The 19,622-nt window shown below is 38.4% G+C and overlaps 1 protein-coding gene across 13 annotated transcripts in view; it reads right to left on the bottom strand.

Annotated features, from left to right (window-relative positions):
• NCKAP5 (NCK associated protein 5) overlaps positions 1 to 19,622 on the bottom strand; it is a 530,111-nt gene that overhangs the window by 42,047 nt on the left and 468,442 nt on the right. For all 13 annotated transcript variants that reach the window (XM_062605646.1, XM_062605676.1, XM_062605694.1 and 10 more), the window contains 2 exons: positions 19,371 to 19,548; positions 15,131 to 15,209 (listed from right to left, as the gene is read on the bottom strand). In XM_062605646.1, coding sequence (XP_062461630.1) covers positions 15,131 to 15,209; positions 19,371 to 19,548 — 257 coding nt within the window. The remainder of the gene's footprint in view (positions 1 to 15,130; positions 15,210 to 19,370; positions 19,549 to 19,622) is intronic.

Here is a 19,622-nt window from a genome sequence, read left to right as displayed (position 1 = left end):
ATCAGTGTCAATTTTAAGTAGATTATTCCTTATGGGTTTATACCATTATTTGATCCAATTAGTCAAAGATGAATGCATTATTGTTTTCTATCTAGATCTGAAGTGTAACCAGTATGCAAAATTAAAAAACCCTGAATGCTATTATTCCTAGGTACAACTAGAAAAGACACAAGTTTTCACAGCTCTGATACTCTCATGAGTACTGCACTGGTGGAATGGAATTATTTCAAATGGATACTAAGGGTAAATGGGAGGAGGACTGTGCAGTGTATTTCCAAATGATGGATCTACAAGTGAACTTCATTCATGGCTGCATCAATCTTGGATTAGAATTTAAGCTTATTTATAATAACAATAATAAAACAACACACTAAATGCAGACTCTACCCACTCAGTGTTCTTTCTATTGTTTCTTCCTTGTCAAGCTTTTTTCTTTTTGCAAAACCCATCAACATCAATGTCATTTGTCCAACAAATTGACAGTTGTCTTCACAGTCTTCCATGACCAAAATCCAGTCTTTGAAATATATCTTCTGAGTTGAAACAGATAACTGCCACTTCATTTTAATTCCAGTCCCACTTTAAAATACAATTCTGTTAGGAAGTCAAAACATTAGTTTTCACTATTAGTGAGCACTAACAATATTGTACTCCAATTTGGCAGTTATCTATGACTTTTTTTTTCTTGCAATAAGTGCTTCCCACTACCCCCCTCCAGGCATTTAGGTTCCTTCTTTGCAGCTCGGAAAGTGTGGTGGCCAACTACTTGGAACAGGGCTGTTACAAAGAACAAAACTTTAAATGAGTTGGAAAAAGAACTTGGATAATTTTTAGAATTTTCTACTTCACATCTCTCAGTGTCTATTAAAGTTTACATGCAGCTTCCAGTTAGAGAAGTCCTGCAACTGATGACATCTGGACTGATCTCTCCATATTACACTGTTAATACTTTCTAAAAATTACTCACTGTTCTCAGGAGACAGGATATTAGAAATAGATAAAATTTTAGTCCTACTAGAAAAGAAATACTGAGACTAAAAAGTCATGTGAAGAGCAACCTTAAGCTCTGTGTAAAAGGTAACCAAATGCAGTCCAGCTGCAGCCTGGCTATCAATGAGGCCAGCCTAGAAATACTTCGGGGAGCTATCCCTCTTTTTTGGCTCTATGTCCTCCTTTGGTTTTACCCCTGTACTTGCCAATCAGCCTTACAGATCTGCAGCTATCTTTAAGAAATCCTTACAGATGAGTAATAACTGAGAAGAAAGAAAGTCTTCACATCTGATGCAAGGTGTGAATCCAAGGGAAGCAACAGGTCTGTCGCAATGCCGAAATGTGGCTTTTCCAGGCCTTTTCACTGCAAATAGCCTTCTGTTTTCCTTAGAATCCTGGAATATAAAGGTTGAGAGCCAACAGTTGCACACTGTCTAAGGAATATCTTACTGGGGATTGCTCAAAGCATGGATTGATGCTTCCCTTCATTTGTTATTCTCTAACAGAAAAGGCATTATCCCAACTTAGAGAAATTGTACCTGTAAGTAGCAAAACAGAAGAAAAGGTGGTTTACTATTTACCCAGGTGCCAGCTAAAGGCTGCCTCAACCATGCCTTTTCCATGTAACCACAGGCCTATCTCTCTCTCTTTATGCCTCAGTTCTTCATATTAAAACATAAAGCTAATCAATCACACCTCCCCATTACACGGTGATAGCATAGGGATAAAGAATCTAGGAGTTTGGCAACCAGTATTTAGCCAACCTGTAATAACTTTAATGAATAATGCTTGTGTAGAGAAATACTTTAGCTTCCTTGGAGGCTGTACAGGAATGAACAGCAAGCTGCAAAATACTTGGAAGAAGCATTGTTATTTTTGCTAATATTACTAGAGGTAGCTGGTTTAACTTTGGTTTGTGAATAACTGCATTAGACCACAATTACAAAAGAGGTCACACGTAGATACACAGGCTGTACACAGTGCCCAAGGGAGCATTTGCTGCTGGAATCTGGTTGTTCCATTCAGGGTTTCTGTTCACGGACTAGTGTGTTTGAAGCACTGAAGGATAACAGGATGGAACCACTGATTTACCTGCTCTTAAACAACTCTCTTATAAACTGGAGTGTGGTTTCACTCACATTGAGATATTATTTTCTATTTCCGACAGGACTAGGGATAGCTCTTTAAGCATAAATGCTGTCTCTGGTAAACACATACCAATTAGTAAACTGCATAGGAAGTTCTGGGTCTTGCAAATGCACAGAAGAACAGACTATATTTATTTTAGTAACATCACTGCTTTTTGTTTATTAGTACAAAATTAAAGCCAAATGAATATTAAATGAGGGTTTAAATATTTTATTTTTAGTTCTGCCCTGCAGATGGCTTTACTTAAGGGCACTACTAATAAACAGTTACAAATATACATGCACACCTGAAACAGAATGATTTTATTTCTTAACTAATGAAGTGAAAACTCATTAACAGAGTCAGCACAGAGACCTTTGAGAAACTTTTAGGTGAGCTCTGATCTTGGTACTCACATTCAACTCCTCCAAACCAGCTGAATCACTGCGCAAGCAGGATTTGATAAGAAACCATCGCAATTTTAAAGCCATGAGAATTAACAGTGATTTTACTCAGGAAGTCTATTTTTTTGCAAGGAAAAAAAAACACACCAAAATCAATGTTATGTGGTGCTACAAAAAATGTTAGATTGTCCATTCTGAAACAATATACTGCACCTCTTTGCATGTTAAAGACAGGAAGTAGGGAAGTTACTCACTATAAATATATTTGATTTTTCTTTTCGTAATAATGGATTGTCCAAACACTGAAAAATTCTCAGGTTCACCTAGTAATAAAAATAAGCATGAATTCTATAGGTATTATTTCTCTACTGCAGTGATTACTTTTTTTTGAGAAGCCTGTTTTTCTATGATCTACTTTCATGTTTAATTGCACAGTCAAATGTCAAGAATTCAGGTCTTTGACTGAAGATATGAATCAAAGATCCTTAAACTCAATTAAAAGTTGGCGAGATGAGCAAAATTAGGAAAAGGCATACTACCATTAGAGTGAGAATTTGGAAAGGCAGATGCTGGTACAGCTCAAATATTATTGATAATTCATGTAAAAATATATTTTTCATAAGAATTCTGCAAAGTCCACATGAACACAGTTGAAACAAATGTTTAAAATAATTCAACACATTTCAGTTTGCTCAGTTTTACTTCAGGTATATGAATTAGAATTAATAGGAAAATGCATGACTAAAGCTACATACACACATCTACAGATGGTCTCAGCCAGAAGCAAAAAACATGTAAAGTAGAAAAGTTTCAAACAGAAGGACTTATACTGCTACAGAGAATACTGGCATGTACTATCCTGTGACAAGTACGATTATCAGTCACAGTCTTCATTTGAGTGATAAAAACTAATATAGATTGGGCCAGACTGTAAAGTAGTGTAAATCAACATAGAAGCATTAACTTCAGAGATGAAGAACCCAACAATCCTGTTTAATCAACATTTTAAGCCTGAATGAGACCAGCAGATTCTCAGTATCTTGAATAATAATTAGACCGTATCCTATATGTAATGTATAAAAAGCCACGCTTCTCATTCTACTTATAAAATTTGGTATTTCTGGGTGAATAAATGTAATGATAAAGAAGGAAATTAACAGCAAATCATTGTGGCTAATAAGGAGGTGTTGATCCAAAATATTAATTCTCTTCACAGAAAGAAGACAAGCTAGACAGCAGGCTGTGGCGGTGCTGCAGAAGAATTGGCAATTAGACAGGTGCTATGTGTACTCTCTTTTAAAGTACAAAGAAATGATTTGTCTTTGCCAGACTGTGAAGAAGGTAGGCTGACATAAATTGGAAGACACTAATAGATGTTAGTTTCTTATTATTCACATTGGCAAGGTTCTCCATCATCATCACGGAATGTAAGCAATAGCTTGAAAACTACACAGAAAGTTTCACACTACTATCATAGGCTCCTTTAGATCATCATTTCAAAATAATTCCCTACATAAATACCCAAATGCCAAATGACAGTCAAGAACACAGTACTGAAGACACAGCTCACCCCATTTCTAGTGGCCCAAGCCCACATAATGCTGCTTCTGTCACAGCTCTCTCCGTTCTGCAGAGTAGCCTGTTCACCTTCTCACTCATACAGAAAACACACATTAATAAAATTCCACTGAAAAGATGCAGAGCAACTCAGTAGAAGGAGAGGATATTTAATTAGCTGTATGCACCAGTGTGAGCTTTATCTGCTGAGCAAGTCCTGGGATGGTAAATGCTGAATGCTGCTCCACACCATCCTGGAAGGCTACTCAACAGCATGACCACAGCAAATCTCCAGTAACATGAATATTAGGGCATAAGAACACAGGAATGCTAAGTGTTGTGTAAAGCCTCACAAAGAAACGGTGCATTGGTCATGGACAATTTTAGAACAATATCTTTGAAGATATTCAAAACCCAACTGATGAAGTCCCTGAGCAAGATTACCTCCTACCTATGTGCTTCTAGGGGCATATTTCTACACACAAGACTGTCAGTTGGCATTGGAATGCCTACTGGTTATTAAATAAGATTTCCCCTCAGTGATGCCTCATTTTAGCTACTCTGGTTTAGAAAAGTAAGTTAATAACAGGCACAGGTAATTTTAGTAGTATTGAAGGATCAGAAAATGAAGATCAGAAAAAGAACAGTGCTTGATAATTACATTGAAATGCAAATGCTTTTGGACATTAGATGGAAGCATGAAATGGCATAAACTTTGAGGAATGTAAAGTAAAAATTTAATTGCTTTTTACCCAGCCAAGTTCAGTTTTGTCTGTGCGCTTTCAGACATGCCTCCTATCTGAAGTATTCTGAGGACAGTGAGACCATGATAGATAAGGAAAGGTGAGGGTCTCTCCCGTATCTTTCAGATTCCTTGTGGCACTAGGGTTTAAGGCTTCTTTGTTTGTTTGGTATGGGCTTTTTTGTGTGTGTGTGTGTGTTTGGTTTTGTTTGGTTTTTTTAATGAAGTTTGGTTCCTGATGCTGCTAGAATCAAGCACCTTATTTTAGTATTTATTAATTCATCATTGTTTTAGCAATTGGGAACCTAGTCCTTTGGATTAACATCCAAGCTAGTTACATATAGCAAGTGAGCATGTTAAGTTGCCTGCTACACTTAAGCCCTATTTCAAAGCTCCAGCCCAGGAAACACACAACTACTAAAGCAACACAGTCTACAGATTTAGCACCTACCTGTCAGCTTCCACATGCACAAAGGGCTTTAGAAAATGGCTTTGTACTGATGTACAAATTGCATGCATACTTGTACTGTTACTCAGGTACAGAGCATTAATGAAAAATAGAATACCTTATACAGTTTGCATCAAAACATAACATTTTTGAGCATGCAAATTCAAAATAAGAACAGACAAATGCTGGAAAGAGATTTGGTCATAACTAGTTTTGTTTGATGGCTTTTACAGACAGTAACCTCACATGTAGAGGCTTCTAGGTATTCCACAGCTTTACTGGGTGGCGATGGGGAAAATAAGCCAAACATTTTTTCCTTTATTTGATCATGTGTAATTGAATGATTCAACTGGTATATCAGTGATAAGATGATGCTAAATGTTTCTTCTCCACTTCTATCAATGGCCTGGTGAAAGGAATCAACAGTGACAGTGATAAGTTGTTTTCTCAGGAACTGAGACTTCATGACAAGAGAGGATTTCTTTTGTGGTCAAAATACATTTTTATCAGCCGAATATTGTTCTTCATTAAATGTATTAGATGCGTCCAAGGAATTCCCTGACATTTAAGCAACTTCTGGATTATACTTTTGCTTCCCCACAGTGATGTGCATCACCTCATTTTACTGAATGCACAGCCTGTAATACAGATCATTTTCTTCACTGTCTTTCCTCTGTCACTTATTCTGTTACATTTATCTCAGTAATTCATTACAGACCTCGTATAATCTGTCTCCGGGTTTTGAGGGTTCTTTAATGTAAATGTATTTGCTCAAATATGTCAGGCTTAATGGACATGGTTTTGGATGATGCATGTCAGACAATGTATTTACCACACTCATCAATCTTGTTTCCTTCCCATTCCCTGACAAAGAGAAAACACGAATTCAATAACTGTTTACTTAGTACTCCAGTAAAAACACCCAAAGTTCCAGTGTTTTAGATGATGGTAGTTAAATCCAAGTCCTCTGTTTAGCAAAAGTATTTTTTCTTGTCTTACTGGAAGCTTGGTGCAAGTGTATTTATATGAGGGTGGTGAGACATTGGAACAAGTTGCCTAGAGAAGCTGTTGCTGCCTCATCCCTGAAAACTGTAGAATAGTTAGGGTTGGAAAGGACCTTAAGAACATCTAGTTCCAACACGACCCTGCCATGGGTAGAGACACCTCACACTAAAACATGCCACCCAAGGCTCTGTCCAACCTGGCCTTGAACTCTCCAGGGATGGAGCATTCACAATCTCCCTGGGCAACCCATTCCAGTGCCTCACCACCCTTACGGTAAAGAACTTCTTCCTTATGTCCAATCTGAACTTCCCCTGTTTAAGTTTTAACCCGTTACCCCTTCTTCTATCACTACAGTCCCTAATGAAGAGTCCCTCCCCAGCATCCCTATAGGCCCCCTTCAGATACTGGAAGGCTGCTGTGAGGTCTCCACTCAGCCTTCTCTTGTCCAAGCTGAACAGCCCCAACTTTCTCAGCCTATCTTCATACGGGAGGTGCTCCAGTCCCCTGATCATCCTCTTGGCCCTCCTCTGGACTTGTCCTTTTTATGTTGAGGACACCAGAACTGCACACAATACTCCAAGTGAGGTTTCACAAGAGCAGAGTAGAGGGACAGGATCACCTCCTTTAACCTGCTGGTCACGCTGCTTTTGATGCAGTCCAGGATACGGTTGGCTTTCTGGGCTGCAAGCGCACACTGCCAGCTCATGTTCAGTTTCTCATCGACCAACACCTCCAAGTCCTTCTCCACAGGGCTGCTCTGAATCTCTTCTCTGCCCAACCTGTAGCTGTGCCTGGGATTGCTCTGACCCAGGTGTAGGACCTTGCCCTTGACATGGTTAAACCCCATAAGGTTGGCATCAGCCCACCTCACAAACATGTCAAGGTCCCTCTGGATGGCATTCCTTCCCTCCAGCATATCAACCGAACCACACAGCTTGGTGTCATCGGCAAAATTGCTGAGGGCACACTCAATCCCACTGTCCATGTCACCGACAAAGATGTTGAACAACACTGGTCCCAACACTGATTCCTGAGGGACACCACTCATTACTGGTCTCCAGCTGGACATTGAGCCATTGACCACAACGCTTTGTGTGCAGCCATCCAGCCAGTTCTTTATCCACCGAGTGGTCCATCCATCAAATTGATGTCTCTCCAATTTAGAGACAAGGATGTCTTGTGGGACAGTGTCGAACGCTTTGCACAAGTCCAGGTAGATATCAACTGCTCTCCCCCTGTCCATCAGAATCTGTAGCCCCATCATAGAAGGCCACCAAATTGGTGAGGCAGGATTTCCCCTTAGTGAAGCCATGCTGGCTGTCACCAAGCACCTTGTTGATTTTCATGTGCCTTAGCATGCCTTCCAGGAGAATCTGCTCCAAGATTTTGCCAGGCACAGAGGTGAGACTGACTGCTCTGTAATTCCCTGGGTCATCCATTTTCCCCTTCTTGAAAATGGGGGTTATATTTCCCTTTTTCCAGTTTGTCAGAAACCTCACCTGACTGACATGATTTTTCAAATATGATGGCCAGTGGCTTAGCAACTTCATTTGCCAGCTCCTTCAGGACCCACGGATGGATTTAATCAGGTCCCATGGACTTGTGCACGTTCAGCTTCTTAAGATGGTCTCAGACCAGATCCTCTCCTACAGTGGGCCTAAGGTCTTTATTCACACAGTCCCTGCATCTGCCTTCCAAGACTTGGGTGGTGTGGTCAGAGCCTTTGCCAGTGAAGACAGAGGCAAAGAAGTCATTAAGAATCTCAGCCTTCTCCAAATCCAGGGTAGCCAGTTCTCCCAATAGCTTCTGGAGAGGGCCCATGTTGTCTCTAGTCTGTCTTTTATTCTCAATGTACCCATAGAATCCCTTCCTGTTATCTTTCACATCCCTAGCCAAGTTTAATTATAACTGGGCCTAAAGATCTAAGGCTAGGTTGTAATGGTCTTTGAGAAACCTGTTCTAGTGGAAGGTGTTCCTGCCCATGACAGGGGGATTGGAAATAGATGATCTTTAAGGTCCCTTCCAACCCAAACCACTCTATGATTTTATGATTCTATGATTACTAAACAAGCAGATGAAGTGCTGTTGTTTTCACCAGGCTTTGGAATAGGCCCATAGATAACTTAGATAATTAAGCATTATGAATAGGTAAATTAAACGGCACATTCAGAAACAGATTTTGAAATATACTTTTTCAGTTCCAGTATTCATCAGATCCAGATTCAGAATTGATACAGGAAAAAAAAAAAAAAAGGAAAGGGCAGGCTCTGTATTGTGGTCTTCATTTTTGGGGAGTCAGATAATGAGCAACACTGGGGCACCTCATAGGTAGTAAAGAGTGACCACTGCTTTTAAATGATGTAGGTCAACAAGTATGACAGCAAAAGTGAGAAAAGAATGTCTCAACAGTAAATGGGTAAACCCATATAGAAGAATTTGAATGAAAAGAGGAGTCAGAGACCAACAAATTTACCTGAACTACTCAAAAGAAGGCGGACCTTCTCCTCATAGAAAAGTCTGCTTATGTAGTTTGTTTTTTAATTATCATATATGCAGTTTCATGGTATGGTTACTAAAACAATATCAGAATACACAGATAAGGCTATGATCTTTATTATTGATACCTCAATGCAAATAAATTATAATGCAGACATTTCATTCTAAGTCAAACCCACCCATATGTCCTTTGTTTGCTATTGGTGTACCTATAAAATTGCTGTCAAGTTGCTAGCAACTTATCTATAAAACTTGGCATGAAGGACATTCCTGGTTTCTACTAAAAACGTAATTTGGTCACTTTGCTGCGTATAAAGCTTAACTGGGCAGACTTTAAAACATAATGCAACATTATAAAATATCAACAACACTTTATTTCTGGAACATTAGGCAACTAAGGGATTCAACCAAATGCTCTCTAAAGAAGCCAAATGCGAAAAAGTGGCTTAAAAGACAGATCTTCCCTTTTCTGACCAGACTGCCTTAAATTAAACTGCAAAAACCTTCTGCAAGGTTGTTCTTGGGAAGTAGAAAAAATGATGATAAAGCCTGTTATAAAGCAGATGATTATCAAGAACTTTAATGGAATTGAGTGCTGGGCTACAGCAGAGCTACAAAAGAATCCCTTGACCTCAGTGTGTGCTTTTGTTCTAGCACAAAGGAGCAAAGTCTACAATGCACTTTTAATGTTGCTTTGATAGTGCGTAAGCCCAACCCTGTATCTAGCTTTTCAAAACCCTTTCAAGTAGCTGCAGGCATTTTCTCTGTATTACAGAAATGGCAGTATCTACAAGGCTCCCATTTAATGTTGGATGAATCAATTCTGAGCAACTGACCTGGACCTCTAATGAAAATTCGACAAAAATTAGACTGAATTGTTTCTTCAAAGTTTCAAAAATACAGACTGTATTTATCTTCATAATCTTCGCCTGGCTCTGAGTTTAAACTAGGAACACTCCAAACAAACAACAGGGGTCAATGCCACAGCTAATTTCTTTCCAATAACTGTGAATCTTTCTACCGTGGATCTAGCCCCAGACTGCCTTTGGGAATTAACTTCCAATACAGCTTTAGCAGGTAGTATCTTGTGCTTCCAACAGAGCAGGCATCACCAACAACACCCTGATATATTTTGGATTGCTATTGCCAATTCTTGCTTATCAAGTATTTGCTCTCTAGAGTACCCACAATGCTCAAGTGAAATGCAGATATATTCAGATTATTTTTTCACTTTTATTTTTACCAGTGATGTCGTTCCAAGGAGAAAGCTTACCTATAGTGACGTCCCTGACGTCAAAGTTCAACAGACTTTCATTAAAGAATGAATCTGTCCCTTTAGTTCAAGTGACATATTAAAGATACTATCTGAAAGCAAAAAACTCTCCAGTTCAATAAAATAACTCCTTTATATGAACTGTCCATGTTTTCATGTACTCCCTGAAGTTCTGTGCTTTAGACCAGAAGCACCTGTTTGATTAATTTAGGAACTGCTAAGGAGAGAATGATCACTGCAAATCCACTATGGTGAATAAGCATATTCACACATAGAAATATCTGTGAAAAAAAAAATAATCTTTTTTTTATTGAATCCTGAGTATAAATTTAAGAACTTGAGACCTCAGACACCGCTTATTAGCTTACGTAGGCTAGTGAATATATGCTGAGAATGTATTTTGTGTGAAGCTGGAGTATATAATTAGCAAAAGGCACATTTAATATTAACTCACTTCTCTAGTAAACTTGTCACCCATCTGGAATGACAAACAGTAAAGAAAACTGGACCCAGAGAAATTATAATCATATAGCTTTCATACATGGGGTTTGGAAAACCACCAAAGCATTGATGTCTGAGAAAATGGCACACTGTCTTCCCTTCTTCAGCCTCAGCACAGGTTTACAACACCACCAAAGGGTGATATGATTAATTATGACTAAGTTTCCTCTTCATTACAGATACATATTCCTAAAAAAAAACTCCAAGGTCAGGAACATTTTATTTTGTGTAGGCACCTGCACAACCAAAAATACTTCTGTTCCTTCAAGGTACCCATATTTTAGCCATAAAAAATGAATACTATAATCGTCTTTGGCATGACTGCTACTGTATAACATAGTATTTTTGCGTGAAATTGTCTGCCAGAGTGAATTCTACAGTAATTAGCATTCGTTTGCTTGCATGGATTTCTGGCTTTTCCCTTGAAGCTGTTTGTCATGGTTTAGGCCAAGCCAGTAACTCAGAACCAGCCGCTCACTCACTCCCCTCCCTTTCTTCTCCCCCCATCCCAGAGGGATGGGGAAGAGAATTGAAGGAATATAAATCCCAGGGGTTGAGGTAAGAACAGTCCAGTAACTAAGGTACAATACAAAACCACTACTGCTGCCACCAATAATAATAACGATGGTAAGGGAAATAACAAGGGGAGAGAATATAAAACTAAAAGGAGAAAGTAACAGAAGGAAAACAATAAACACAAGTGATGCACAATACAACTGCTCATCACCTGCCGACCGATACCCATCCTGACCTGAGCAGCAATCTGAGCCGTCCGGGTAACTACCCCCAGTTTATATATTGGGTATGACATGCTGTGGTATGGAATGGCCCTTTGGCTAGTTTGAGTCAGGTGTCCTGTCTCTGCTTCCTCCCAGCTTCCCGTGCCCCTCCTCCCTGGCAGAGCCTGAGACTGAAAAGTCCTTGATCAGAGTAAACATTACTTAGCAACAACTAAAACCAGCGGTGTGTTATCAGCATTGTTCTCAGACTGAAGTCAAGAGCACAGCACTGCACCAGCTACTAGAAGGGGAAAAATAATTCTTACAGCCCAACCCAGGACACTGTTTTACTGAAAACTGTTTAGTACATTATAATTAATGCACTCACACTTTCCCAGGAGTGGCTGCTAATTTGAAACAATAGCTGAATTTTAGTTACAAGAATATTTGGAGACTCTGCTGTACCTGTCTGAGCTGGGGAGTCCCACATGACATGAAGGGAAAGTCAACCTTGTTATGATGTCCTTCCTCATACTCGGTACTTTAGGATTTCCCACTTCATCACTCTTTCAAAATCCAGCTACTTTATTGCAATGGGCTTAAGAAAGGAGCTCTGGACCTGAAAATGATGCTCAGGGATTCTTAGGTCTCCTGTCTGTGGGAAGTGGCAGCACAAGTAGCGTCTGTGCTGCCAGGACCACATTTGGTATTCACGCTGACAATACAGCAAAAGCATCCAGGGCATAATGTATTTTTTTTTACGTTTAAAAAAAATGTTTTAAATATATGTTTAAATACAATACAGACTGCTTCATATGGAAATGATCATGTGCTCCTGAGATACAGGTATACTAGAAGAGAAATTTTATATCACACTCCATTCTTTCAATTTAGCAAATCCAAAGACAGCTAAATACTTGAATTTGTTTATAACAACTAACAATGAATTGAAAACCTAGCAACTGGCATTTTACATGGTTTTTATATAACATACCTAGGAGTTATCTCATTATTAGAACGTGATGAACCAGCATTGTCTTACATGATATCAAGCTTGAAGACTGTTCAGTTATATGTATATGTTTATTAGCTAACTGGGCAGAACTGATGTCAATTTAGGTATTTTACAGTGGTAACTACAGCAACGTATTTTTCCTATTATGTAGAGAACATCTTCCCTGCTTAATCATAGCCCTTCTACATCTTCTAGACTTTCAGCAATATTTTGTTAACAGTTTAGATCAAAACCAGTAGAACAAACTCCTTAATGTACAGCTACAAAACCACGGTGGCCTTTGGTTTTGTTTTGTTTTTTAATTAGTGCTTACAATAGTGAAGAATGCAGTAAGAAACTTACAGCCCACTGAAATTTTCAAGATTTCAAAGATGTTACTGTTCTGGAAGACATACACACCACACCTCCCCCCCCCCCCCCCAGTGAAACTGTTCAATGAAAAAGACAGACCACAAGCCTCCACCAGGCTCTCTTTGACCTGGCTCATGTGCTTGATGGCAGCAAGGCTCAGCATTTACGGAACTATCCTTCCTGTATTCCCTTCTGCTTCTGACAACCAGAAGCCTAGGAGCTGATAGTAAAGCAAGCCAAATTTGTCTCTCTCCCATCTCAGATAATTCTCCATCCCAACAAGTTTTTTATAATCTTTATAAGTTCTTCCTTGTGTATGACTTTGACTAAAAACTGCAAGGTGACATGGCAAATGTTCCAAATGAATGTTTCCTAAAGCTGGATAGAGTTTCAGTCCTGAAAAAAAAAATAACAGTATCTATCTATGAAGTCCTCTGTATTAGAAAAAAGCCAGAACCTCTGTCAAAGAATTTGGTAAAAGAATCTGAGTAAGACCTAGGAAATCTTGCTATCCACAAAGAGCAATGCAACATGCAGCATAAAAAACACAAATGTAAGATAAAATATTGCCTGATGAGAGAGGACCAAAGCACAGCATGATACTGATATAGGGTATTCAGGAAGTGCATTTAGATCTATGCTTCTAATTTCCTAGGCTTTGGCTTGTCCTGCTCAAATAAGTAACCACTGGTACACCCTGCATTAGGACTCATTGTGCTGATATTAACAAATTTGCCTAGATTTGTATTATTTTTACTGTGCCAATACAACCCATTTCATATAATGTCTCCCATCATCAAAACTTCCTGACATTAACAGCTAGATCCTCAGAGCAATTTCCTTGTGTTAGTCTAGATGGTTTGACAGAATAGGGATAGCTGGCATCCTGTGTTGAGCATTTAAGAGATGGCATTGTCTAAGGAAAAGAAGATGCTTTTGCAATTGGTGTAATTCAGATGATGAAAAAGTCTTTGTACAAGCTATAGAAATCCCCCAAGGGCAGCACTGCCTGTAGCACTGCTCTGTAGCATTACTTACTGTGGACCTGGATAGACCTGGGCCACAGACCTACCTGTCACTTTATTGATGTCATCAGCCCTGAAAAAAGTGAAGAAAACGCTCCTGTCTTTGCAAAAAAGGACTCTGGTGCACAGGAGGACTGGACCCACAGAGATGACCTCTCCAAACTAAGGGCCTCATGAACCTAAGGCACAACTGAACTCTGACTTTGGGGAATGCCAACCAAGCTGCTCCAGAACCACTATATCCTGTCAGAGACTCAGATTTGGTGCCTGTAGGAGAAGGAAAACATTAACACTCTCAAAAGCTACCTGCATGACACATTACAGGATGTACTACCAAAGTAATATGTTGAAATATATAGCAATTAGGTCTCAGCCACAACCACCAATTATACTGGTGTCTGAAAAGAAAAAAGCTCTGCAAATAGCTGTTTTCAATTGTTCAGTATCTGGATTAAAAAATTAAACCCAAACATTTCACATCAATTCAAAGTAGAAGTTTTGAGAATTTTGGGATGGAGATAAAATAATTCTGAGGGAAAATAATTCTGAACAATCTCGAGTGAGTTATTCTCTTTTGGACAATTCTGAGTAACAGAAAGTAAGTCTTTTAACTCACAGAGTGAGGAGTATGTATTTCTCTTTTCAGGACTAGTGCCTACCCACTCACAGAATCCCTTCACTGCATTGTTTGAAGTTCTTGTTATTTGGTTGCTGTAATGGAGCTAAGTTATGGCTGGGTTCATAGAGTTTTAGGGATCTTTTTGGCAAGTAAGATAGCCAGAGTTTATTTGGCTGAATTTGAGACTGAAAAGGATGTTGAAGTCAACACAGTATGCAAACACTTTCCTACTACCTCAAAGACAAGTGTATTTCAACATGATACCTCTGTTCAGCCGCACTTGCTAGGTTGACAATATTAGTGAAATAAAAGAGCTTCTGGCTAGCCAAATCACTTACAGTGACCTGAAAACACTGAATCAGATTCTAACCATTGCTGCAGTCTCTGCCTACAAAGGGAACAGCTTTAAGGTCTTTTGAACAGACACCTCTTTTGCTACTCCTTCTGGTTTAGTTCATTACAGAAATTATTCTGCTATTCAGAATTTTATTCTGAATTCAAGGCCAGATGACAGACTTACAGCATATCAGTAATATTCCCACTGAAAGTATCATGCACAACTGCCCTTGAATTAAGCCACTATATGTAATCAACTAGTTTTGGATGCTGAAATGATCTTTCTTGGCCAGATTCCAAAGCCCTTCTGTCAGCATTGAACTGACCCACAACTGCTAATGGTATGTACCCATTTTTTTTTATATAGTTGGTGAAATCAGGTTATCCAGGAACAGAGCTAAATGAATGCTAAAGCTAACATTAGGAGGGCAAACAAATAAATAATGAGAACTAAACATGTTTGTTTTTTTTTTCCTAAGAACTGACAGCAATAAAATCCAGCGTAAAACATAATTTTGTACCTATCACATGACTCTGACATGTAGTCCTTGTCATGGTGTCCTCCTCTTCTTCTTGCAGGTTTTCTGTGACTACTTTAGCCTGTACATAGTACAACAACAAAAGTGAAGAAAATCTGTCTCAGTCATGTTGCTTCAGGATAACTAGAGAATATCTTTTCAGAAATAAACCAGAATAAAGTTACAGGGCAGCTAAGAGTGGAAGACTTCATTCTATGAACAGTAGCATGCAGCAGTCAAAAAACACCCTTGGAAGATGTAATTCCTCAAATGGAAAACTCTTTTCTGCAGTTGTTCTGACCTCTTTGCTTCTCTCTAGAAATACCATGTTTCACATTCTAAGCCAAAAAAAAAGTGAACTTAATACATGATACGGTATCTCTGTAGTTCAGTTTGCAAACACAGAACTCTGGCATTTTTGTTTCCACTCCTATTTAAAAGCAGTAATGAGCTAAACAGAGAGAAAAAAATAATTTAAGAATGCAGGGCACACTAAGAGCCTACATGCTTTATTCAAGTATGTGTTAATCAAATCCCCTAGATACTCTATTTTTCAGATGAAGGCATATTTTTTGCTGTTCTTCTGCACTATTTCCCAAGTGTATATATAACCTGGGTATCTTCCTAGCATACGGTGAAAACCCCTTCCATTACATGCCATCAGAAACCATAATTCAGATCCAGGGACACATTTCTCTGCCATGATACATAAACAGGAATGAAGATACTTTCAGGGTGATGAGAGAAGGAAAGCCAGCACCGCAGAAAAAAAAATATTTTCAGTATCTGTCTCAAAGATTTTAACCTATTTATTAGTCCCTCTGCTGTTTTAAACTACTTACAGCACATCCACAATAACATTAAATATCTTCTGCAATATAACCCAATAGAATTTATCACCATTTGCATGCCATATCTTTGACCATAGTATATATTCTGCTTGTCTGGCTTACACTAGTAGCCTTACTGACCTCCTGTGACTAGCCTCATGAAAGTAAAACATGAAACACTTGCTCTTCATCTAAATAAAGTGCATTTATAATCTCCTAATCCCAGAGATTTGATTACATCTTTTTTTCTTCTGAAGTAACGCTCTTCAGGCTATGGAAAATTAAGACAAGAGTATGTGATCATGCAAAGAATGGGTAGAACAATTTCTCACATTTGCAGACTGCATGGCAGTCTGTGGCTTACTGCTGATGTGACATTTCACAGTATTAGGATAGATCTCTGGGTATTCCCCAAACACACAGACTGCAGACAGACAGTGCTACACAAAGCTCCTGGTGTCTCGATTTTGGTGCCACACTTCCACCTCACAAAGTAAAGCCCGTGGCTTTTCTAAATTACACTGGGTTGTAATAAAATCACATAGATGAAATGAAGCAGTGCAGCACAAAAATGATTGTATCTCACCTTAAGCTCCAGCCAAGGACATGAAAAAGTATTGGAGAATGTGGAATATCCTTGGTGTGGGCTAAAGGATTATGTATTTCTGTTGGCTGGCCTTTAGAACAAAGTGCTTTTTTGATGAACACTAACGGGAAGCGTATCTCTCTGAAGGTGAAAGCACAAGGCCGCCATTGGTGGAACATTGCTTTTTCCATAAATTTAGTGGCAGTCAAGCAATAACATTGCTTGCATGAACAGAATCAGATGTAATTGGTGCATATGTTACAGGGTAACAGGGCCCCAAGTCTTTACCTGGCACATCATAAGGGAAGAGATTTAACCATCAAAAATTAAATAGGCTTGAAAGGAAAAACTTGCTAGGAAATTAATGTTAAAAAATGTTATGGCCAGGATTTAAAGAAGCAGTATATAAATACAGCAGCTTCGACGCTAAACCTGTATAGTTGAATGCACTTTGCATTGTTCAAAAAAGAAATCTTCATAGTTTAGGGCTTTTCAAAAGATTTATGCTGTTTTCTCTGAAAGAATTTGTTTTGTCTTTTTTACAAGCAAAAAAATGCACAACAGGCCGTTCTACTGCATGTGACTTTTCAGTCACAGCTGTCTCACAGTCCTTTGAAATCTGCTTCAAAGTAAGCAGACACCAAAGAATAACTGGAAATTATAGTAATAAGATGCATGAACTCTGAATTTAAAAACTTTGCATTGTTTTTCTTGCAGAAGTTTGGAGCATAAGATGAAATATTACATACCGTGGAATCTTAAGGTATATCTCTTTCACAGGTTAGCATTAAGAACCGTAAGTATGGTTTTAGTACTGTTATTCTAAATGTCCCCAGTCTTTTGGCACTAGGTATTTCTTTCAGGAATTAAGTGACACAAAAAAACATAATATGAAACTCGAAAAGATGAAGCATATTATGTAACTTAATCTTAAAAAAGAATACAAAAAATACTTTGATTTCCCATGAATAAGGGAGTGTATTGTATATGACAGGTAATGCCTTTTCCCTGTAACTAACATGCCCTTAATAATGAAATAGTATAATTAGCAGTTCTCCATTATTTTTGTATATTAAGAACAATCTTTGCAGTTACCTGATAAAACAAAGCATGTTTCTTGAACATAGAGTTCTAAATTACTATTATTGCTATGTTTAGAGAGACTTCACAAAATGACAGACAAAAAGCACAGCAAATTATTCCAGCATTAGAAGATAATGAGTCAGAAACTGTAGAAGCAGTGTGCAGAGTTTTTTTTGTATTTCTGTACAGTGAAGATATACCCTAAGCTGTCAGGACCATATTAAATGGGGCATAGTTAAAACTGAGTGGCTCTGATAAGGGGCTCTGCTTTGCTATCAAAGTTCTAGATCAGTTGGATTGAATTTCCTGCATATTGCACATTTCCAGACTTTCATTCTCTCTGTTTCCTTTCAGTGACACTACAAGGACAGCCTTAGATATGCTTATAATTTGTGGCTTTATAATGCAGGAGACATCTACATTTTGAAAGAAGAGATGATACCACAGGAGTCAGGAGGAAAAAGTTTTCAAACACATTCATTCTGCATATATTCACTGTTAAGTTTTAAAAATGACCTTGCAGATGTTCTTAGAAAAGACATCAGCATTAAACACTTGCCTGAAATTGAAACTATGCATGGGATATTTTAACCTTAAGCATCTTAAACATCAGTACTAAGCTAAGAGTTTTTCCAGTTCCCATTATGAAGCTTTTTGAAATTTGTTTTACCCTTAAAACACATCCCAAAGAATTTGTGTTTCAAATTCTCTCAGATGAAATAGTTGCATGTTCTGTACTTGAGTAACTAGGTTTTATCAGAACAACAAAAGTGACAGTCTTAACTTCATGATCAGTATTGCATTTGGCACAGGTTTTCAGTCTTTTTGGTGGAAATTGTGATTATTGTTAATAATCACCGTAAGAATGTGGTCAGGACAGCTATCAGGAATGAGAAAATAATGCTCATCAAGTTAAAGCATCTCTGTTTTCCTGGTGCTTGGACTTTAAAACATCATGGGAAAGGCCCCTTCTGGGCAAGAAATTGCTTACTAAATTCTGTGTTAATAGAAGCTTCACAAGGAAGTGCACCCATTCAGTCTGATTTTGGGTCCTTCACTGCATGTATACTTCTCCATGCAGAAAAGTTAGCCACTCACAAAACCTTTCAAGAAGCAGAATCTAGTAGCTAGCAAAAAAAAAAAATTGTTTTTCTTCTAAATTGCATCATCCCTACTTTCTGGGTAACTTGGTGTATGAGATATACTTAGTACCTTACTGAAGCATAAAACTAACTACAGGGCATTAAATGTAGATTTTCCATGGTACAGAGACATGGGTCAAAAGTATGGTTTTGCTTTTGAAAGACTCTCTCTTAAGTGACAAATATTCTCAAACATGGTCAAATACTTTGCCTCTTTTGCATCAGCAGCGCGCTTTTTAGGTGAAACAATTTCTATAATGTTCAGAGGAATGTTAACACTGGCATGCAGTTTTCAGGGAAAAAATGGACAAAAAAAAAGGTCCTATTATTTCACTACTAGAGTATGATTATAGCACTATTGTGCATGTAACTCCATTGGAATTGAATTGCCAGCAGAAGCAGTAGGATCTTCATGACTAGCCGTATAATCTGGCCTGTATTTAAACTGCCAACTTTAGTATTAATTCACAATTCTCTAGCTACACAAAATCCTTCTATCATATATAAACAGCTATTGTCCTGTTTGTCTGCACTGACAGGCAGGAGCACCTCCAGAAGTTAAAAAAGAACATAATAATGTTTTCATATACCAAAGCACTTACCAGGGTCTGATTCTGCATTTCCATATCAGCTTTTGTGTTGCTGTTTTTCTTGTGGTTTCCTTGAGAGCTAATAGAGTTGTCGTGAAGAGAGGAGCCCTGGGAGCTGCCCTTCGACACACTCCTGTAGGAAACATTATTTGATCCACTTTCTGTCTGCTGAGCTGCTTTCTTATCAACTCTGCAGGTAGAGAACGATTCCTCTGATAAATTACATTGCCCTTCTTCAATCGCTCTACTTTCCCATTCCTTTAA

The sequence above is a fragment of the Pezoporus occidentalis genome, unplaced genomic scaffold (genome assembly GCF_034315485.1).
Source record: "Pezoporus occidentalis ecotype Australia unplaced genomic scaffold, CSIRO_AGI_Poc_V1 ctg12, whole genome shotgun sequence".
Classification (NCBI taxonomy): Eukaryota; Metazoa; Chordata; class Aves; order Psittaciformes; family Psittacidae; genus Pezoporus; species Pezoporus occidentalis.
Note: the sequence above shows the minus strand (reverse complement) of the source record. Positions and strands in the feature narration are given on the sequence as shown.